This window comes from Haemorhous mexicanus, chromosome 14, assembly GCF_027477595.1.
Source record: "Haemorhous mexicanus isolate bHaeMex1 chromosome 14, bHaeMex1.pri, whole genome shotgun sequence".
Lineage (NCBI taxonomy): Eukaryota > Metazoa > Chordata > Aves > Passeriformes > Fringillidae > Haemorhous > Haemorhous mexicanus.
This window is the reverse complement of record NC_082354.1, coordinates 2,181,769-2,198,175: the sequence shown is the minus strand read 5'-3', so window position 1 is coordinate 2,198,175 and position 16,407 is coordinate 2,181,769. Positions and strand designations below refer to the sequence as shown.

Sequence of the window (16,407 nt, the reverse complement as noted above, 5' to 3'; positions counted from 1 at the left end):
TGCAGCAAGGATGGATTTCTCCTGTGGCCTGTGGGACTGCCTGACCTCGATCCCAAAAGTGCCCAGAGAAGCACTGAGAAAAGCACAGGCTCTGCAGCTGGACTTCCTCCTCTTCCCAGACTGGGCAGTCAGGCATTCTGCACAGAAAAAGCTCAGAGTCCCACTGTAAGAAATGCACAGGCACCATTCCTTCTGGAGAACTGGATGATACCCCAGGATTCTCAGAGATTTCTATGGGAGTTTTTTATACTTGTGGTGGCCTTTCAGCTCCTCAGCCAGCACCAACGAGGAGATGAAGTTTACTCCGTGTGCTAACCCAGACACCTCCTGCCACGTGGGTTCCTTTGGAATTATCTACTGGAAGGGGTGGGAACTTCCCTGTCCTTGGGAATCAGTAGGAAAGCACCAATGAAGAAAGGAATCGCAGCTTCACTAGGACAAGCCCCTCACCAAGCCCCCATGCTGTCCCCTCACAGGCTGCAGGCCAGCTGGGAGCTGTCTGACAGGTTCTCCAGGTTGTCCACCAGAGTGATGATGGCTTCTATTTTTTCTTCTGGAAGCACGTGGGAGGCGTTGGATCGAAACTTCTTCAGGAGCGACTCTTTGCTCAGGGGCTTCCTCCAGTGCCCATAGAAAGTGTCACATTTGCCCGTCAGGACGTCCCCGCTGTGCAGGAGCAGGGCCACCTCTCCGTACATCTTGTCAAAGTTGGCCACGTTGTCTTCAGGGTGCTCCACCACCACCTTGTCCAGCAGCTCCCTGAGCTCTTGCCGGTGGATGCTGCTCTCAGAGAAAGAGCCCAGGCCCACCTCACCATCCAGCAGGGCAGCACAGGCGTTGAACTGGAAGGAGTGCCTGGCCTGGTGCTCCGAGCAGGGGAAGGGCCGGTTGATGTACTTGGACATCGGGATCTTCAGCATAATGGTGCGGATCAGAGACGGCAAGAAGGATCCCGCGTAGTTGATGAAGAGGTTCCGGACGGACAGGGCAGCATCCACCACCCAGTGCATGCCCAGGTGGGCTGGGAATCGCTTGAAGGCAATGTCCTGTTTTTCCAGGAGGAACTCGTGGTGCTCGCCAGGCACAGACAGCGGTTTGGGCTGGTAGACGCTGTAGAAGGCGCTGAACCCCGAGCAGCCCGGGATGTCATCCAGGATCAAGGGGTTGGCCTCCATCCCTCGGCCTGCCAGCAGAGCAGCCTCCAAGCCCAGGCGGGTGGCGTTGCCCACATGCAGCGGCTTGGCCTGGGTGGCCGCGTTGGCCATGGGCGCCCCGGCCAGGGAAGCGGCGATGCCCAGGGCGTGGCAGCACTGGGCCGAGCTGAGGGACAGCAGCTTGGCCGTGGCCGCAGCACTGCCCAGGGTGCCCACCACCGAGGGAGGGTGGAACCTGCAGGGGGACGGCAGAAATGAGCAGCCCAGGCTGCCTGGCACAGGGAACACCAAAGGACCCCTCCCACATAAAAATTAATGGGAAATGAGCAGCCCATCAGCCAGAGGAACTCTCTCATGGCTTTGGTGCAGGTGGGATTCACCTGACTCAGAATTTAACCATAAATTTTAACTGATAAATTAACTTTAAAATCAGAGTTTTACTGCATTTTAGTTTAACTCTAAATTTAGAGTTAATGGACATAAATTTAGTCTAAAAATGGCATTTCTCCTTGAAACCTCCTCAGGAACTCCAGGGTGAGCTCAGCATCTCCAAAGAGCCATTTGAACTTTCTCCAGGATGTGCCATGGCTTGTGTCCACACAGCCAAACTTTCTATCCCTCAGAAAAATAATTCAGCCTCAAATACCCACAAAGGAACAGTTCCTGGTTGATTCCATTGCTTGGATCACACCAGGGCACTGCTGGAGGCAGCAGTTGGCCCAGGGGCCATGCCCACCACCAAACTCTGCTTGGTTCTGGGATCCTGCCCTGGCTGGGTCAGGCGATGGCACTGCAGACTCCCTGGGAGTCCTCCTGAGGATTATTTTTGAGGCAAAATCTCTGTAAATCACCAAATAAGTGCATGGTGCAATCACGTCTGGCATTGGGCCCTCAGTAAGGCTTAACCCTGGAGTAAAGCTAAATCAAACTGAACTTAAACTTGGCTTAACCTAAATGAACATTTTAAAACCCAGACTCACCAACCCTATTCATCCCTTGGCGAGGAACAGGAGCTTTACCTTTTGGGAATGTCGTGAGCCTCTGTGGAGAAGTGCATGAGCCTCCCTTGCACTTCCAGGCCCACATTGAAGGCCAGCAGGAAATCCAGGCCGTTGGGTTTGGTGTTTGGAGGGAGCATCTGGGAAGCTGCCAGGAGAGCTGGCAGGATGGCCCCAGAGGGGTGAGTGGCAGGGTGCCAGGTGTCATCAAAATCCATGGAATGAGTCTGCCAGGGAAACAGAGATGGGAATGTTCTGGCTGGATGCTGAGGAAATGAGGGCTCCCTGCTGATATTCCTGAGGAAATTCTGCCAAAGCCTCCACTCAGTGTCCCCACAGGGCAGTTCGGCTCCTCTAAGAGCCAGGAGATTCCCAGCTTTTGTCCCCCATCAGTGACCACTCTGTTTCCTGGAATGCAAATTCCTGGCACCACAGATTTCCCTGGGAGAGCCAGGAGCACAAATCCCCCTTGGAAGATCTGGGAGCACAAACCCCCCTTGAAAAAGTCAGGAGCACAAATCCCCCTTGGAAAAGCCAGGACCACAAGTCTCCCTTGGAAGATCTACAGCACAAATCCCCCTTGGAAGATCTACAGCACAGATCCCCCTTGGAAAATCCAGAAGCATAGATCCCCTGGGAAGATCCAGCCTCACCGCCACGCCGTTGGTGAAAGCAGCCAGTGTTGGAGAGAGCTTCACTCCTGGCTTTCCATAGACTGAGCTCACGGCCACGGAGGAGTACAGCTCCTGTGGGAAGGAGGGAATGTCAGGAGGGCCCTGGAGGTGATGCCTCAGGTTTTGCTTTTATGTATTTCAGATCCTGTACTGCTTTAGTGTGTGGGTCTGGTCTTCATATTATGGGATGGTGAGCTCTCTGCACAGAGCAGGGAGACAAAACAATTCCTGCTCTAGCTGAGGCCAAGGACAAATGATCCAAATCTCAGCCCAAGAGCACAAACAGCATGGGCTGAAGAGAGAAAAGCAGGAAAGGTGGGACTTCATCGGCTGGGGCTGTAGTTGGGCAATTGGCTCCAGTGTGCTGGTGGACCAGTGCTTATAGAGGTGTGGGACCCCATGACAGTCAGGGATTTTTGTGACCATTTTGGGTTCACCTGGGGTGCAGCCCTGTCTGGGCTCTTGTGCTGCCCAAGGTGGATCTATTGAGGCCTTTTAATAAATTCCTACTTTATTCTTTAGCTCCATCTAATCTCTGTTCTAGGTCGGCCTTCACAAGGCATCAGAGGGAGTGGGGATGGCACTGGCCACAGCAGCCACCAGGATCAGCCCCAGGGGCGGCGGTGGCAGGGGCGGTGGTGGTGGCAGTGGCAATGGCAGCGGCAGTCACACTGACGGTGGCAGTAGCAGTGGCAGTGGCGGCGCCAGTGGCAGTGGCAGTGGCAATGGCAGTAACAGTAGCAGTGGCAGTGACAATGGTGGTGGCAGTGGCAGTGGCAGTGGCAATGGCAGTGGCAGTGGCAGTAGCAGTGGCAATGGTAGTAGCAGTGGCAGTGGCAGTAACAGTAGCAGTGGCAGTGACAATGGTGGTGGCAGTGGCAGTGACAGTGGCAATGGCAGTAGCAGTGGCAGTAGCAGTGGCAATGGTAGTAGCAGTAGCAGTGGCAGTAACAGTAGCAGTGGCAGTGACAGTAGCAGTGGCAGTGACAATGGTGGTGGCAGTGGCAGTGGCAGTGGCAATGGCAATGCAGTGGCAGTGGCAGTGGCAGTGGCAGTGCAGTGGCAATGGTAGTAGCAGTGGCAGTGGCAGTGGCAGTGGCAATGGCAATGCAGTGGCAGTGGCAGTGGCAGTGGCAGTGGCAGTGGCAGTGGCAGTGGCAGTGGCAGTAGCAGTGGCAGTGGCAGTGGCAGTGGCAATGGTAGTAGCAGTGGCAGTGGCAGTAACAGTAGCAGTGGCAGTGGCAGTAGCAGTGGCAGTGGCAGTGGCAGTGGCAGTGGCAGTGGCAGTGGCAGTAGCAGTGGCAATGGCAGTGGCAGTAACAGTAGCAGTGGCAGTGGCAGTAACAGTAGCAGTGGCAGTGGCAGTGGCGGGGCTGTCCCTACCCGGCAGTAGCGCAGGGCGATGTCGAAGACACGCGTGGTGCTGCCCACGAGCCCCACGCCGATGCTGTCCAGGATCATCCTCTTGCTCCGCTGCCGCACGGTCGGGGACAGGTGCTCGGGCCGCGCCGCGTGGATGAACGAGGCGAAGCTGCTGGTCACCGTGTCCTCGGGAGCGCTCCGGGCCGCCACTGCAGCACCAGGACACGGGGAGGGGACAAGGACAGCGGTGAGCCCTGCGCTGGCGGCCACAGCTCCGCACCCCCGGTGTCACCAGGCCCAGGCAGCTGCACCTGCCCGAGGCAGGTGGGTGGGTCTGGGGAGCCTGCAAGGGCAGGGAGCTGGAATTCATCATCCTCGTGGCTCCCTTCCGACTTGGGGTACTCTCTGATTCCATAGGTTCTATACTTAAAATTTCATATTCCACAGATGGGGTGGCTTACAGAAGGTTCAGGTGAAGAAACTTCAGAGTTCAGCCCCATCCCCTCACCTTGGGGTTCCAACAACCATTTTTTGGGAGGGATCAACACAAATTATGTCACTTTATCCAGAGGAAAGCCAAACATGAATGGACCACAGAAACCCAAAACTTCCATAGTTTTTTGGAAAGCAGGACTAGACCCAAAGCCTGGATTTATCCAGGTGTTTCATCCTAAAAGACACTAAAGTGTCTTGACTCAGCCACTTAAGCCCTATGTACTCCAAAGGATGCTAATCTTTAAAGGAAGTTAAAATTCTATGGAAAATACCCAGTTTGTGTCTATTGTATGTTTTAATTTCAGTGACAAATTGCCTTGTTTAGATTATATATATATAATTATTATATGTTAATTTTATATAATTTTTTATAATTCAAATAGTAATTTATAGTTTATAAAATTATTCATAATTCTATAATTAGAATACAGAAGATAATTAATATAATTATAACTCACAGAATTATTATTGTTGTGGCCTGTTACAATTTATACTGCTAATTTGAGAGTGCACAGGAGAGCAGGAAAAACAAAATTCCATGTGGACAACATTTGCAGGATGCCAAATCCATGCATTTACTCATGGGTGGATGTGGGAGTGCACAAACATGGAGATAAAAGATGAACTAATGTCCAAATTTAATGAATCATGGGTGAAAAAAATTAGAAATATTTTGCTGCAAGAGGAAAACTCATCCAGATCGGCAGGTACACAGGAGGCTTTGGTTTAGGAGCAGCAAACATGGCAATTAATGAAATGACCATTCCCTAATATCGCTAGTTTGGATTCATCCCGAAATGTCACATCAGTGACTCACGGAGCACTGGCTCATGTTCGGGCTCACCTCGAGCCCAGTCTGAGGCTCCTGTAAACACAGCTGGGAATGCCATCACCGCTGACTCACCGGGAGAACGTTCCCCTCCCGGGACCGCGTTCCTATAGGAATCCCGGCACTCAGCACTCGGGGACCGCTGTCCAGCCCAGCCCGGGTCCCCGCAGAGCATCCCCGGCTCCCCCCGCACCCCCCCCCCCCCGGGACGGGAGCAGTGATGTCAGGGCTTGGAGAGGCTGCAGGAAAATCTGCTCCCATCACTCATCACCCATCACCCAGAAAAGCTGGATTGGTTCCTCCCTGTCATCAAATGCTCTCTGTCACCTCAGCAGGCAGTGGGGTTTTTTAACCCTTCAGCTAAAAGCATTCCATGACTCCAGGGTTTTCCTCCTGCTATGGCAGGACTTCATAAAAAAATTGAATTTTATATAAGACCAAATAAATTCCAGAGGATTATTTCTTCTTTTGTCCTTAAGTCTCATTAAGCAACATTCCTTGCATTTATTGTATTAATAACTCATTTTAAAATAAATTGAGACAATAAACTAGGAATATATTTTAAAATGAGATAATAAACCTATCATAAAACTTACAATAAACCAAGAGCCCTTTTTAAAAGAAGCTAATAAACTTATAATAAACTTATACTAAACCAAGACAACTTTCAGAAAGAAGGTAATAAACATAATAGACCAAGAACATATTTGAAGATCAGTTAATAGACAAACTTAGACCAAGTTAAGAGATAAAATGTAGACCAAGTGTCTACACAGCCAAGTTGTGGTTAATTTATCCAAAGGTGGGCAGTGCTGGAGCCACAGAAGAAGATCCATGAATGTCTGCAGGCAATGCCCAGAGCAGGATCAGGTGTAAGTAGGAAGCAGTGACAAGTGGAGCAGTTAAGGATCTGAGCCACCCTTTCAACACCTTACATTTGTGGTCAAAGAATTTGGAAAGTCTGGTTCTAAACCAGTTTAAGATCTGGTTTAGCACAGGACTAACAATCCACATTTTTACTCCTTGCTGCTTTTCTCCTGGTCCTTTATCCCCGAGGGCAAGAAGAACCACAGGACCCCCAAACATTTGGAAGCTTTGCCTTCCAAGAATTTAAGGATTTCTCTTCTGAGCCCAGCACATTCTTTTCCAGCAATTATTTAGGGATGCCCGCTAGGAAAGGATGGGGAATGCTGAGAGATACACACCATGAGTGGCAGTTTTGTGGACTTGCCGAGAGCTTGCCAAGAACTTCTGGGATTTCTAGAGGAGAGACACAGAGAGGGAATTTGTTACTGGAGCTGCTGGAAGGTTTCTCGGAGCAGTTTTCCTGGTTGTGCCTCTCATCGTGAGACACTCAAAGATCAAACGAGCACGTAAAAGTAGGAACATATTTAAAGGAGGGAAAAAAATATTTTCCGAAGCTGCATCCAGCAGGGATGCCAAGAACATCCAGGGGAATAAAGCCACACAGCTGAAGGGGCAGCAGAGCCTTTGCAGCCCTGCCACAAGATCCTGCAGCGAGTGGGACCAGCTTGGAGCGGGCACAGGGAGCAGAACCTATGGAGCACATCCCAACAACAACAACCCCCACGTGGCACGGTCCAGGGCATGTTTGGGACTCATGAAAGGAGCAGGATGGCAGGAAAAGGTCAGTAGCTGAATTAAGGGACTGAAAACCATTGGAATTTGTTAATTTTTGGGCAGGTTCCCATTTAGTGCCACGATCAGCTGGACCAGCGGAGAAACTGCCCGGAAAGAGACATTTCCTCCTTAAAGTGCAAAAGGCGAGCTCAGGGATGGGGAGGGTTTGCATGGAAGAGTTTTACCTGGAAGGTGGAATAGACCATGCTGGTGGCTGCTTTTCCCAGTGCCTTTCCCAGCTCGGTGTGCTCGGCGTGAGGGATGGCAGAGGTGTGTGGCTGGAAGGTGCTGGTGGCAGGCTTTATATCTGCATCCAAAAGGCAATTTGCTTTCTGTTTTGTGCAACTGAATTTCCAGGGGAATGACATCAGCCCCTGGGGAGCCAGAGGGTGGGGGGAATCCGTGAGGAGGGGTGGTTTGTCCCTGCTGGACAGAAGGGAAACCCCCTCCCACACACACCCCCCCGGTTTCAGGAAATAAATAAATAAAGATTTCAGACAATAACTGACAAGGTTCCAGGAAACTCCTGTCTCCAAAGTGCCACAGGTGCCAATCGGTGAAGCAACTGGCTCCAGGCTCCTCCTCCCGAGGAGGACTATAAAAGTGGGATTCACCAGGAAATGAGAGGGACAAGAGCATCCTCCCATTGAGCTGAATTGTCACCAAAGCAGGTAAATCCCAGCTGCAGAGGCAGAAGTGAGGCGGTGGTGGTTTTCTTGGATGCTTTTCTTGAATACCTTCAGTGTCTGGGTGTTTGGCTGAGTCTTTCCCAGCTCTCCTTCTTCTCCATCTCCAGCTCTGCTGGGTCACTGAACTGGGAGTGCACCCTGGAGCTTCCAGGGAACACCGGGAGCCTTCGTTCCCAAGGCAATGTTTGGATTTTGGGGGAATGCCACGGCTCTTTGCTTTGTTCAGCAGTGGAACCTGGGGACATTTATTATTTTGGGCAGAGTAACAGCCTGGAGGGACACACCTTTATTTAAAATTGGATTTTTTACTAACCCCCATGCAGACCTTTGTTGTAGCAAGGCATCCCTGGCAATTCTGTCGTGGTTTGCACCAGAGGATAGGCAGGGTTGTGATGTGAAATCCAGCTGTGTGTTGTGGCTGTGCACTGTTCATCTCACTGTGTGTTTATCCAAAATGAATTTTGTTCTCTTTCCATGTTTATCTGGAGAGAAGCAACATTTCCTCAGAGCTCTGTAAATGTTTGTTATCACTAACAAGGTGGGATGGAAAACTAATGGCAAGGTGCCCCTGGGGATGAGTGAAAATGGACTGGTTTGGTGTTTGCAGATGTGTCCCATGGCGTGGGGAGCCTTGCTCCAGCCTCCTGGGGACAGAATGCCCGTGCCCTGGAATATTCTTGTTAATATTGGTCACGGAGAAGCAGCAGTGGCTGAGAGATTCCTGCCAACCTGACAGCCCCATGGAAATGGGATGAGATGGGAATGACCTTTCCTGGCAGGGGGTGAAGTTGCTGTGAGGACAGCAGGGAGTGAAGGAAGTGGTGTCCAGAGCCTGTCCCACGCGGCTCTGAGGTCACTGGGGACAAGAGCCAAAAGGGAGGGAGGACCTCACCTCACAGAGCATTCCTGCAGCCCCCAGGGTGAGGGATGTCAGGGCAAGCAGGGAGAGGAAAGAAGGTGAAGGGGGCAGGATGAGGGAGAGTGTGGCTTTGGCTTTACCCTCGCTGCACGAGGGATTTGAGCGAGGGAAGGATCATCCAGGGCTGCCCCATCCCTCTGGGAGATGCAGCTCTCAGGCAGCACCCCAGGTGTCCAGGTACCTCCTCAGCAAGGAGACATCTCCATCCCGTGGTTCCCTGGACAGTGGCTGTGCTGCTGGTGCCCTGGGCGTGCAGAGAGCCTCTAATCCCATCTGGCACAGAGGGATTTTCCATCTGCCCCCCTGCCTCCTGCTCAGCCCCACACTATCCGGTCACACCACCAGGGTTCTGTGGTGCACTTGGAAAAATGGGTCCTTAGGATCAGTGACAGCACCCATGGGTGGGGTTACCTCAGGGCCAAACCAGGCCATATTTGATCAGAAAACCCCCCAGGGGGTTCCCCTGCTGGGCCTCGTTTTTCCAGCTCAGTGCAGCCCTCGGCGTTCTGGTGCTGCTGCTCCCGAGACAGCACCGGGAGGAGTCTCCTGGTTTGCTGTATCCTGACCCTGCAGGAAACTGAGGCAGGGACAAGGCCAGGGACATTGTGCCAAATGTCTCAGGGCAGGGATCACGAGTCTGGGTTGGTGTGCGAGGGGTGGGTGTGAGCAGTGGGTTCCTCCTTCTCCACATCTTGGGCTGGATCCTCTCACATCCTTCCCCTTTACACCTCCTTAGCCTGACAGCATGTTCTGGTGCTTGTCTTCCTCCCTTCTCCCATGCCTGCACTGGAAGAAGAGGAAAACATCCCATGAGTTGTGTCTCTCCTTCCCTCCCCAACCCCAGCTCTTTGCTGCAGGTCTGTTAGGCAGAAAACACCAACAAGATGAGCTTCGGCAAATTAAAAACCACTGCTGGGAGCCAAGGAGTCACCTGGCCAGCCCATCTCCCTCCCAAATCCCAGTTCAGCCCCTTCCTGGGACCCACTCCAAGCAGGGGCTCTGAGTGTGCCTTTGAGCCACTGCCTGGGCTGTTTCAGGGCAAAACATCTGGAGAAGCATAATTTTGTGGCTCATTTCAAAGTATTACCATTTAAACCAAACTGCTTCTTTATATAGAAGTGTCATTTAAAACAATAAAAGAGACTAAATCATGGAATCCACAAGCTCCGCTCTGGCCAAGGGCACAGCATTCCTTGGGACCTCGTGAAAGGCAGTGCCTTGATGGGAAAAGGGAGAATTCCTCCCTGGGAACTGGGATTTGGTGCATCTTCCTCTCTGAACCCAAAATCCCAGCCTTTAGCACAACCAATAATTCATTGTTCCCCAAGCTTTGCTTGGAGGTTTGTAGCCTTTCCTTATTTGCTGAGAGTTGATGTTGCCAAAGCAGTTTGGAGCTGTCGCAGTCGATTTGTCCTTCATCCTTCTTCCTTTGGGGAAATGACATCCTTTAGAATAAATTGAGAGAGGAAAACACGGGGGTTTTGGCAGAACAAGAGAGTCTAGAGGGTACTGATTGCAAAATGTAAATTTGGGCTGAGGATTTGTGTGATCCTGGGATTTAGGTTCATTATTATTCCCGTATTATTTTTCTTTGGGTGGTGCTCCTTCCCTCCTCCTCACTCCCCCTAACAATAGTGGAGCTTTCCTCCCTTTCCAAAGGGTTCTTTGGAATGGCTGAGAACAGAATACATCACCTTCTCCCTTTCCAGCTTTTTTAGCTCACCAAATAGTCTAAAAATACCCAAATAACAAGAACATTGCTGTTTTATTTTCATCTTTGTTTCCCAACAAAACCCTCCAGAGAGAAAACTTCAGCTCCTGGTACCCAGGAGTGCCGAGGAGTGGAAACGTGGGGGCTGCCTGCAAACAGACGAGTTCATGGGAGAAATATGAAGGGTTTGAAAATAGCCTATTTAGTCACTGGGGTTTCAAGAAAGGGATGGAGCTGGAAAATTCCATCTGGAAGGGAGACTGTGTGTGTGTGTGCACCGTGCCTGCCCTGTTTGTCTGCAACACTGGATAAGAAACGTCCTGGAACGGCTCAAAAATACCTTGTGGGTTTTGTCTGGACGTTTGTTGGTTTGTGTTGGGCTATTCATACCTCTCCATCTCCAGCAGCCTGGAGAAGAGGGGACAGCAACCATCACCACCACCTGCAGGGCTTTGGGGCACCTAAACATGTTTTTGCCAGGAATCCTGGTCGCCTAAATAGGTTGTGTGTGTTTTTTCTGGACAGGGCTGCGGAAAGTAGGCATCTCAAGTGGTGCTTTGAATGGAGCCTGTGTCTGCAGCAGGAGAGGGGAGGAACATGGAAACACCTGAGCCTGTCACCAGCCTGCCCCTGCTCAGGGCAGGGGCACGGCTCTGCAGGCTGGCCGGGTGCCGTCCTGGGTCAGGGCAGATTTTGGAGAGAACCCCCAAAGGGCTCCTCTAGGAAAGCAGATTCAATTGGCCCCTCCCCCCAGCTGGTCTGGGAGAAAACATCTGCTTGGAGAAAAGCGGAAAAAACCTGTTTATTAAACAATAAAACCTAAACAATATTAAACTATAAAACCCCTTGCTGGTCCACAAGAGATGACAAACTGAGAAAGTCCCCTCCCTGGGTTGCAGTTCAGCTCACTCAGTATCTTATCAGTCCCTCCAGTGCTGGAAATGTCGTGGGCCAGGCCCGGCCCGGTGGCCACAGGTGCGAGCTGCCGGTGCTCTTCTGGGTGTTCAGTCCAGAGCAGATTTAAAGAGGTCCAAAGAAAAGGGAAAAACCCACACTCCATAGAACTTCTTTGTCTCAGCTAGCTGAAACTAACTGCAAGCAAAAGAGAGCTCTGTCCTGCTCTCTGTTCATCCGCAGACCACACAGTCCAGGAGCGGGAATGTGGAGGAGTGAGTGCAGTGTCTGAAAACAAACTGCACGCTTCTTCTCTCCCCCCTTCACTCTCTGGAACAAGTCTTAAAGGTGCAAAACTTATTATTCAGCATAAACAGCACAAGACAACTGGGAATAAAAGCATCATAAAGTCAACCCAGGACAGGTGCCCAGGTCTGGTGCAGAGGGCCTGGCTGGGGAGGTTGTGGGAGCGTTGTTGTGACTCTGCTGTTCTGTCTGCAAGGGCCATGGCGAGTGCTGAGGGCTTTGCCGCCGTCTTCTACAGCGAACCGGGGGTGCTGGGGCTGCTCGGCAACGTGGTCAGTGCCTTCCTCCTGTGCCTGCAGAACTTCACCGTGGCCGCCACCGGCCTCGGGCCTCGTGCAGCAGAGCAGGTCCTGGCAGGTGGGTGCTGCTGCTCAGGGTGGCGTGGGTGGGGCTGAGCATCCCCTGAGCTCTTCGAGGGTCATCCCCATGGGCCAAGAGATACCACTGGTGGGATGGTGGAGAAATGTTGGCTGTGTCCATTGTGCAGGTCAGTCTGCTCCTGGGGATGGGTGCTCCTCCTTTCCCAGCCACTGGGCCAAATATTCCAGGTGCCATACCCTGCTAGATCCAAACTGTCCTTGGGGCCTGCTCAGCACACTGAGCCAAGAGGCTTAGGGGTCACGCAGAGAAATTTCCCATAAAGTTGGGAAGAGGGGAAGGCAGAGGTCACAGGGCTGCTCACAGGAAGGCCATGGGACCTGCCGTGGGGTGTGCCCTCGAGCTTCCTGCAGCTCCAGCCTTTTTGTGCTTGGCTTCACACCTGACCCCTTCCTGTGTCCCTCAGGTGTCCACCTCATCCTAATTGGAGGCTTTGTCCAGCTCCTGGCCGGATTTCTTGCCTTCCGCAAATATGACCACCTTGGAGGCGCGGCCTTCCTCACCTTCTCTGCTCTGTGGAGCAGCTACGGGGCCACGAAGGTCCTGTCTGCCTCGTATCCCTCCCCAGAGAACACAACGCTGCCCTCTGGGAACGCCAGCCAGCTCCCGGCCGCCGGCACAGCCCTGCTCTCGGCCAGCCAGAGCTCCGTGGCCGGGCTGGTGGCCTACATTGCCATCTCCTTCATCCTGTCCTTCTGCTCGGCCACCGTCAACTACATCATGCCCTTCATCTTCGGGGCCATCGCGCTGGCCCTGGGCTTCGAGGCGGTCGCGCTCTTCGGGGACTGGGCCCTGGTGGTGTCCGGGGTTCTGGAGCTGGGCATTGTCCTGTGTGGGCTGTACGGGGCTGTGGCTCTGCTCCTGAAGGGCATCACCCAGAGGTACATCCTGCCTGGCTTTGGGCACCCCCTCTTCAATGTCCTGCTGCTGGGATCGGCACAGAAAAGCTCCTCCAAGGCCCTCGGGGAAGAAAAGAAGAAGAACACCAAGTATGCAGAGCCGATGGCCCTGGGGAACATCTGTGACACCGTGTCACCCTTTATATTTGCCTTTTACTTCTTTGGGTACATGAAGACATTCTGTGTGGGGGCAGCGTGGATTTCCATCATCTCCAGCTGCCAGCTGCTCTCCAGCTTTTACAGCTACCTCAGAGGGGACAGCTACCACACCACCAAGTTTGGAGTCCACAGCCTCCTGTGGCTGGTGATGTCCTGGGAGGAGTTTGTGCTCACCACCCTCCTCGGGCTGCCCACGGCTCAGGACAGCAGGCTGGGAATGTTTGGAGCGTGGTTCTTCCTGGCCACTGCCTGCCTGCTGTTTCTGATGTCGACTCACAAAGACACACTGGAGATGCTGCAGAACGCCTCCTTCATCCTCCTCACCTTGGCTTTTGTCCACCAGATCCCGTTGCCCGGTGCCCGGCCCTTCCTGGGGGCTGCCTGCACCCTCTGCACCGCGCTCTCCCTGTACGCCGCCTTCGCCAGCCTCATCAACTCCATCGGGGAGAAGGCCCTGATTCCCGTGGGCGCCCAGGCCGTGCCCAGCTCAGCCCTCCAGGCCATGCTTGGGGCTGCCCAGAACTGGCTCTCGAGGTCCAAGGACATCCCCAGCGGCCCCAGCGCTGCCGTGCCGGACTCGTTGTTCTACATCTGCAATGGCCTGGCTGCGGCGGCCGCTGTGCAGGGCAGCGGGGGTGCCCCGGCCAGGCTGCAGCTCTCCATCCCCTCCGTGCTCATCCCGGGGGCCCTGGGGCAGCTGTTTGTGTGCCGGATCCAGGTGCAGGGTGGGAAAAGGTTTGGGTCCGTGCTCCCCTTCTGCTACGCTGCCTTCTGGGCAGCCTGGACCTGGCTGCGCCTGGCAGGTAAAGCACAGGATGGTTCCTGGCTTGAGGGGTGTTCCCAGGGAACTTCAGATTGCTTTCTCTGATGGAGTTCCTTCTTTCAGGAGAATCAGTGACATCAGGTTTACTGATATTCCTCCTTGGAAAAAGATAATTCACCAATCACCCCAGTTTGCACTTGGTTGCCATTGCTGCAGGTACTTGGTGCTCTCAGTTCCAGGAGTTCAAGCTGAGTCTTCAACTCCAATAAAAGCCAAGATTTCCCTGCAAAAACATTGTGAGACAGGGCTGTCTCTGGGCTGTAATCTCAGAATAACAACTCAGGAGATGCTTTTAGGCAGTGAAAGTCTCCAGGTTCTGGATTTCTCCCTCGTGAGCCTGGAGAAGTCTATCCCAGCTGGTCACAACCAAGAAAGAAGCTGTCAGAAGCTGAGCCTGGCTTTTAAAAGCTGCATTTTGCTCCAGGGGGGCAGAGTGTTCACACAGCCTCCGTGCCAGGAGCTCTTAAAATGAGCACCTGTGGGGACAGTTAAAGCTGTGGCTTGGGACATGTGGCAAGAGCTGCCGAAGTGTCCAGCCAGGCCCTGAGTATTCCAAGCTGAAGGTAAAATCCAGAGCTTTTTTTGGATAACCGTCACCAGCCCCACAGTTAATACCTCAAATATTTGCGTGGCAGAAGCCGTGGGTGGTGGTGAGGGAGGGTTTTTGGGAGGCCACCATCCAACAGCTGGAGCTGTGGTAATCCCAGCTGAGGCTCTGCCACTCTCCTGCCACTCTCCTGTCATGCTGCTCTTTGTGGTTTGCTCGTAACCAGATGTGCTGCTCCTGTTTCAGGCCACTTGCTGGACATCGGGGCGGGGCACACCGAGGGATTCACTGCTGGCTCCATTGCCTTTTTGGTGCTCAATGCTTTTTTAATCATTTTGGGTAAGTCTCAGAACCACGTGGGATGTTTATTGAGGGGCATCTGGGGTCAGATCATGAATCCTCCTGTGATTGCTCCGTGGTGGAGATGAACCAGTGAGGGAGGCTCTGCTCTGCCTGTCACTCTGATTAAGCAAGAACAGAGATGTTTTGCCCACAGCCAGTAACAGAAGCTGAGCTGGGCTTAGGAGAAACAGCCCCAAGGGAATGGAAGAACATTTCAAAGAAAATAAAAAGATCAAATCAGGTGAAAGTGTTAGACACACTGGTCCACTGGCTCCAATCCACAGCCACACTCCAGCTCAGCTGGTATAAATCAGAACCTGCTTGGCTGCCAGAGAAGTGTTTTCTGTGTGAGCACAGTGTCCTGGCAGATCAAGGGTTTGGCAGCATGTCCGTGGAACCTGAGGGCTGAACAGACCCTGGCTGTGCCTCTTTGTTCCTCCACTGACAGGGAAATCAGAGCTGGGGCTGCTTGGTTCAATCAAACAAGCCTCAGTTGATTTAGGAACTCTTCTGCTGGTTCATGGACATTTTATGGGCCGTGCTTGATGTGGGTCCCTCTTGTTTGTGTTTCTTTCCACAGCTTCCTCTATTAACGTGGTGCTGCTCTGCCTGACCCTGGCCATGGAGCTCCTGACCGTTTGTTTTCTGCTTTTTACACTGGAGAACCTCCCTTTGCCATTTGAAAGTGAGTTTTAGGGAAACCTGGACATTAAACCTTCACCCACACCACAGAGTGGGTCCTGGGTTGGGGAGCAGTGTGGGAAAATCAAGCCAGGTGTTCCTCTTTCCCTGGAAGTCTGGGGTGTGTGCAAGCATGACTGGAGAAGGAAACTTTTCCTCCCATCACCCCCAGGGCCTTGAGGTTCCAAATATACCCGATACTGCTGGATCAGAGCACCTCTAGATGTTCTGTCCAGCACTGCTTCCCAGTGGATGTTCCTTGAGGTGTGGGATGAGCTGGATGTGCCGCAGCTGTCCGTGGCTGTAGTTCTGCTGAAGCCTTGGCTTTGCTGCAAGTGACAATTTGAGTTTTAATTCCATGGAGTGCTTCAGCAAGGGGATTAGCAGGAGCTTTTCCACCAGGACTACTGGACTACTGTCACTGCAGAATAGAATCACAGCACCATGAGATCCAAGTGACTGAGTCCAACCATCCCCATAGCACCGACAAACCCTGTCCCCAAGTGCCCCATCCACACTGTTAAATCCCTCAGGGATGGGGATTCAATCACCCTTTCTGCCTCTGACTCTGGGAATTTTTCCAGTTGTGGTGCTGAGCATCCTCAGTGCCATCTGCTTCTACGGAGCCATGGCCTCTCTCACCAACTGCATGTTTGGGAAGGACCTCCTGAGGATGGGACCTCCTCTGCTCACAGTAAGAGATCTTGGTGTGGTGGTGTAGCTTCCTTGCTCAGAGGGGATGTTCTGGGGCCTCCAGTGCAGATTCCTGTGGAATTTCCCTTCTGCTGAATCCTTCAGTGCCATTCAAAGTCCTGGTCACAGCACTTCTCTAGGGAGCTCTGAGCTGGAAATGAGCTCTCTTCCATTAGGAATAGAACTGGAGAGAGGGCAAGGATGTTCACAAGA

At 52.7% G+C, this 16,407-nt stretch overlaps 1 protein-coding gene across 1 annotated transcript; it reads right to left on the bottom strand.

The window, feature by feature from the left end:
• Positions 1 to 470: 470 nt before the first annotated feature.
• Positions 471 to 5,687, bottom strand: LOC132334002 (cis-aconitate decarboxylase-like). The gene is made up of 5 exons (XM_059859660.1): positions 5,588 to 5,687; positions 4,210 to 4,397; positions 2,806 to 2,898; positions 2,174 to 2,379; positions 471 to 1,389 (listed from the first exon to the last, which is right to left on the bottom strand). The coding sequence occupies exons 1-5, from the start codon at positions 5,685 to 5,687 to the stop codon at positions 471 to 473; spliced, it is 1,506 nt and encodes a 501-aa protein (XP_059715643.1).
• Positions 5,688 to 16,407: the final 10,720 nt, after the last annotated feature.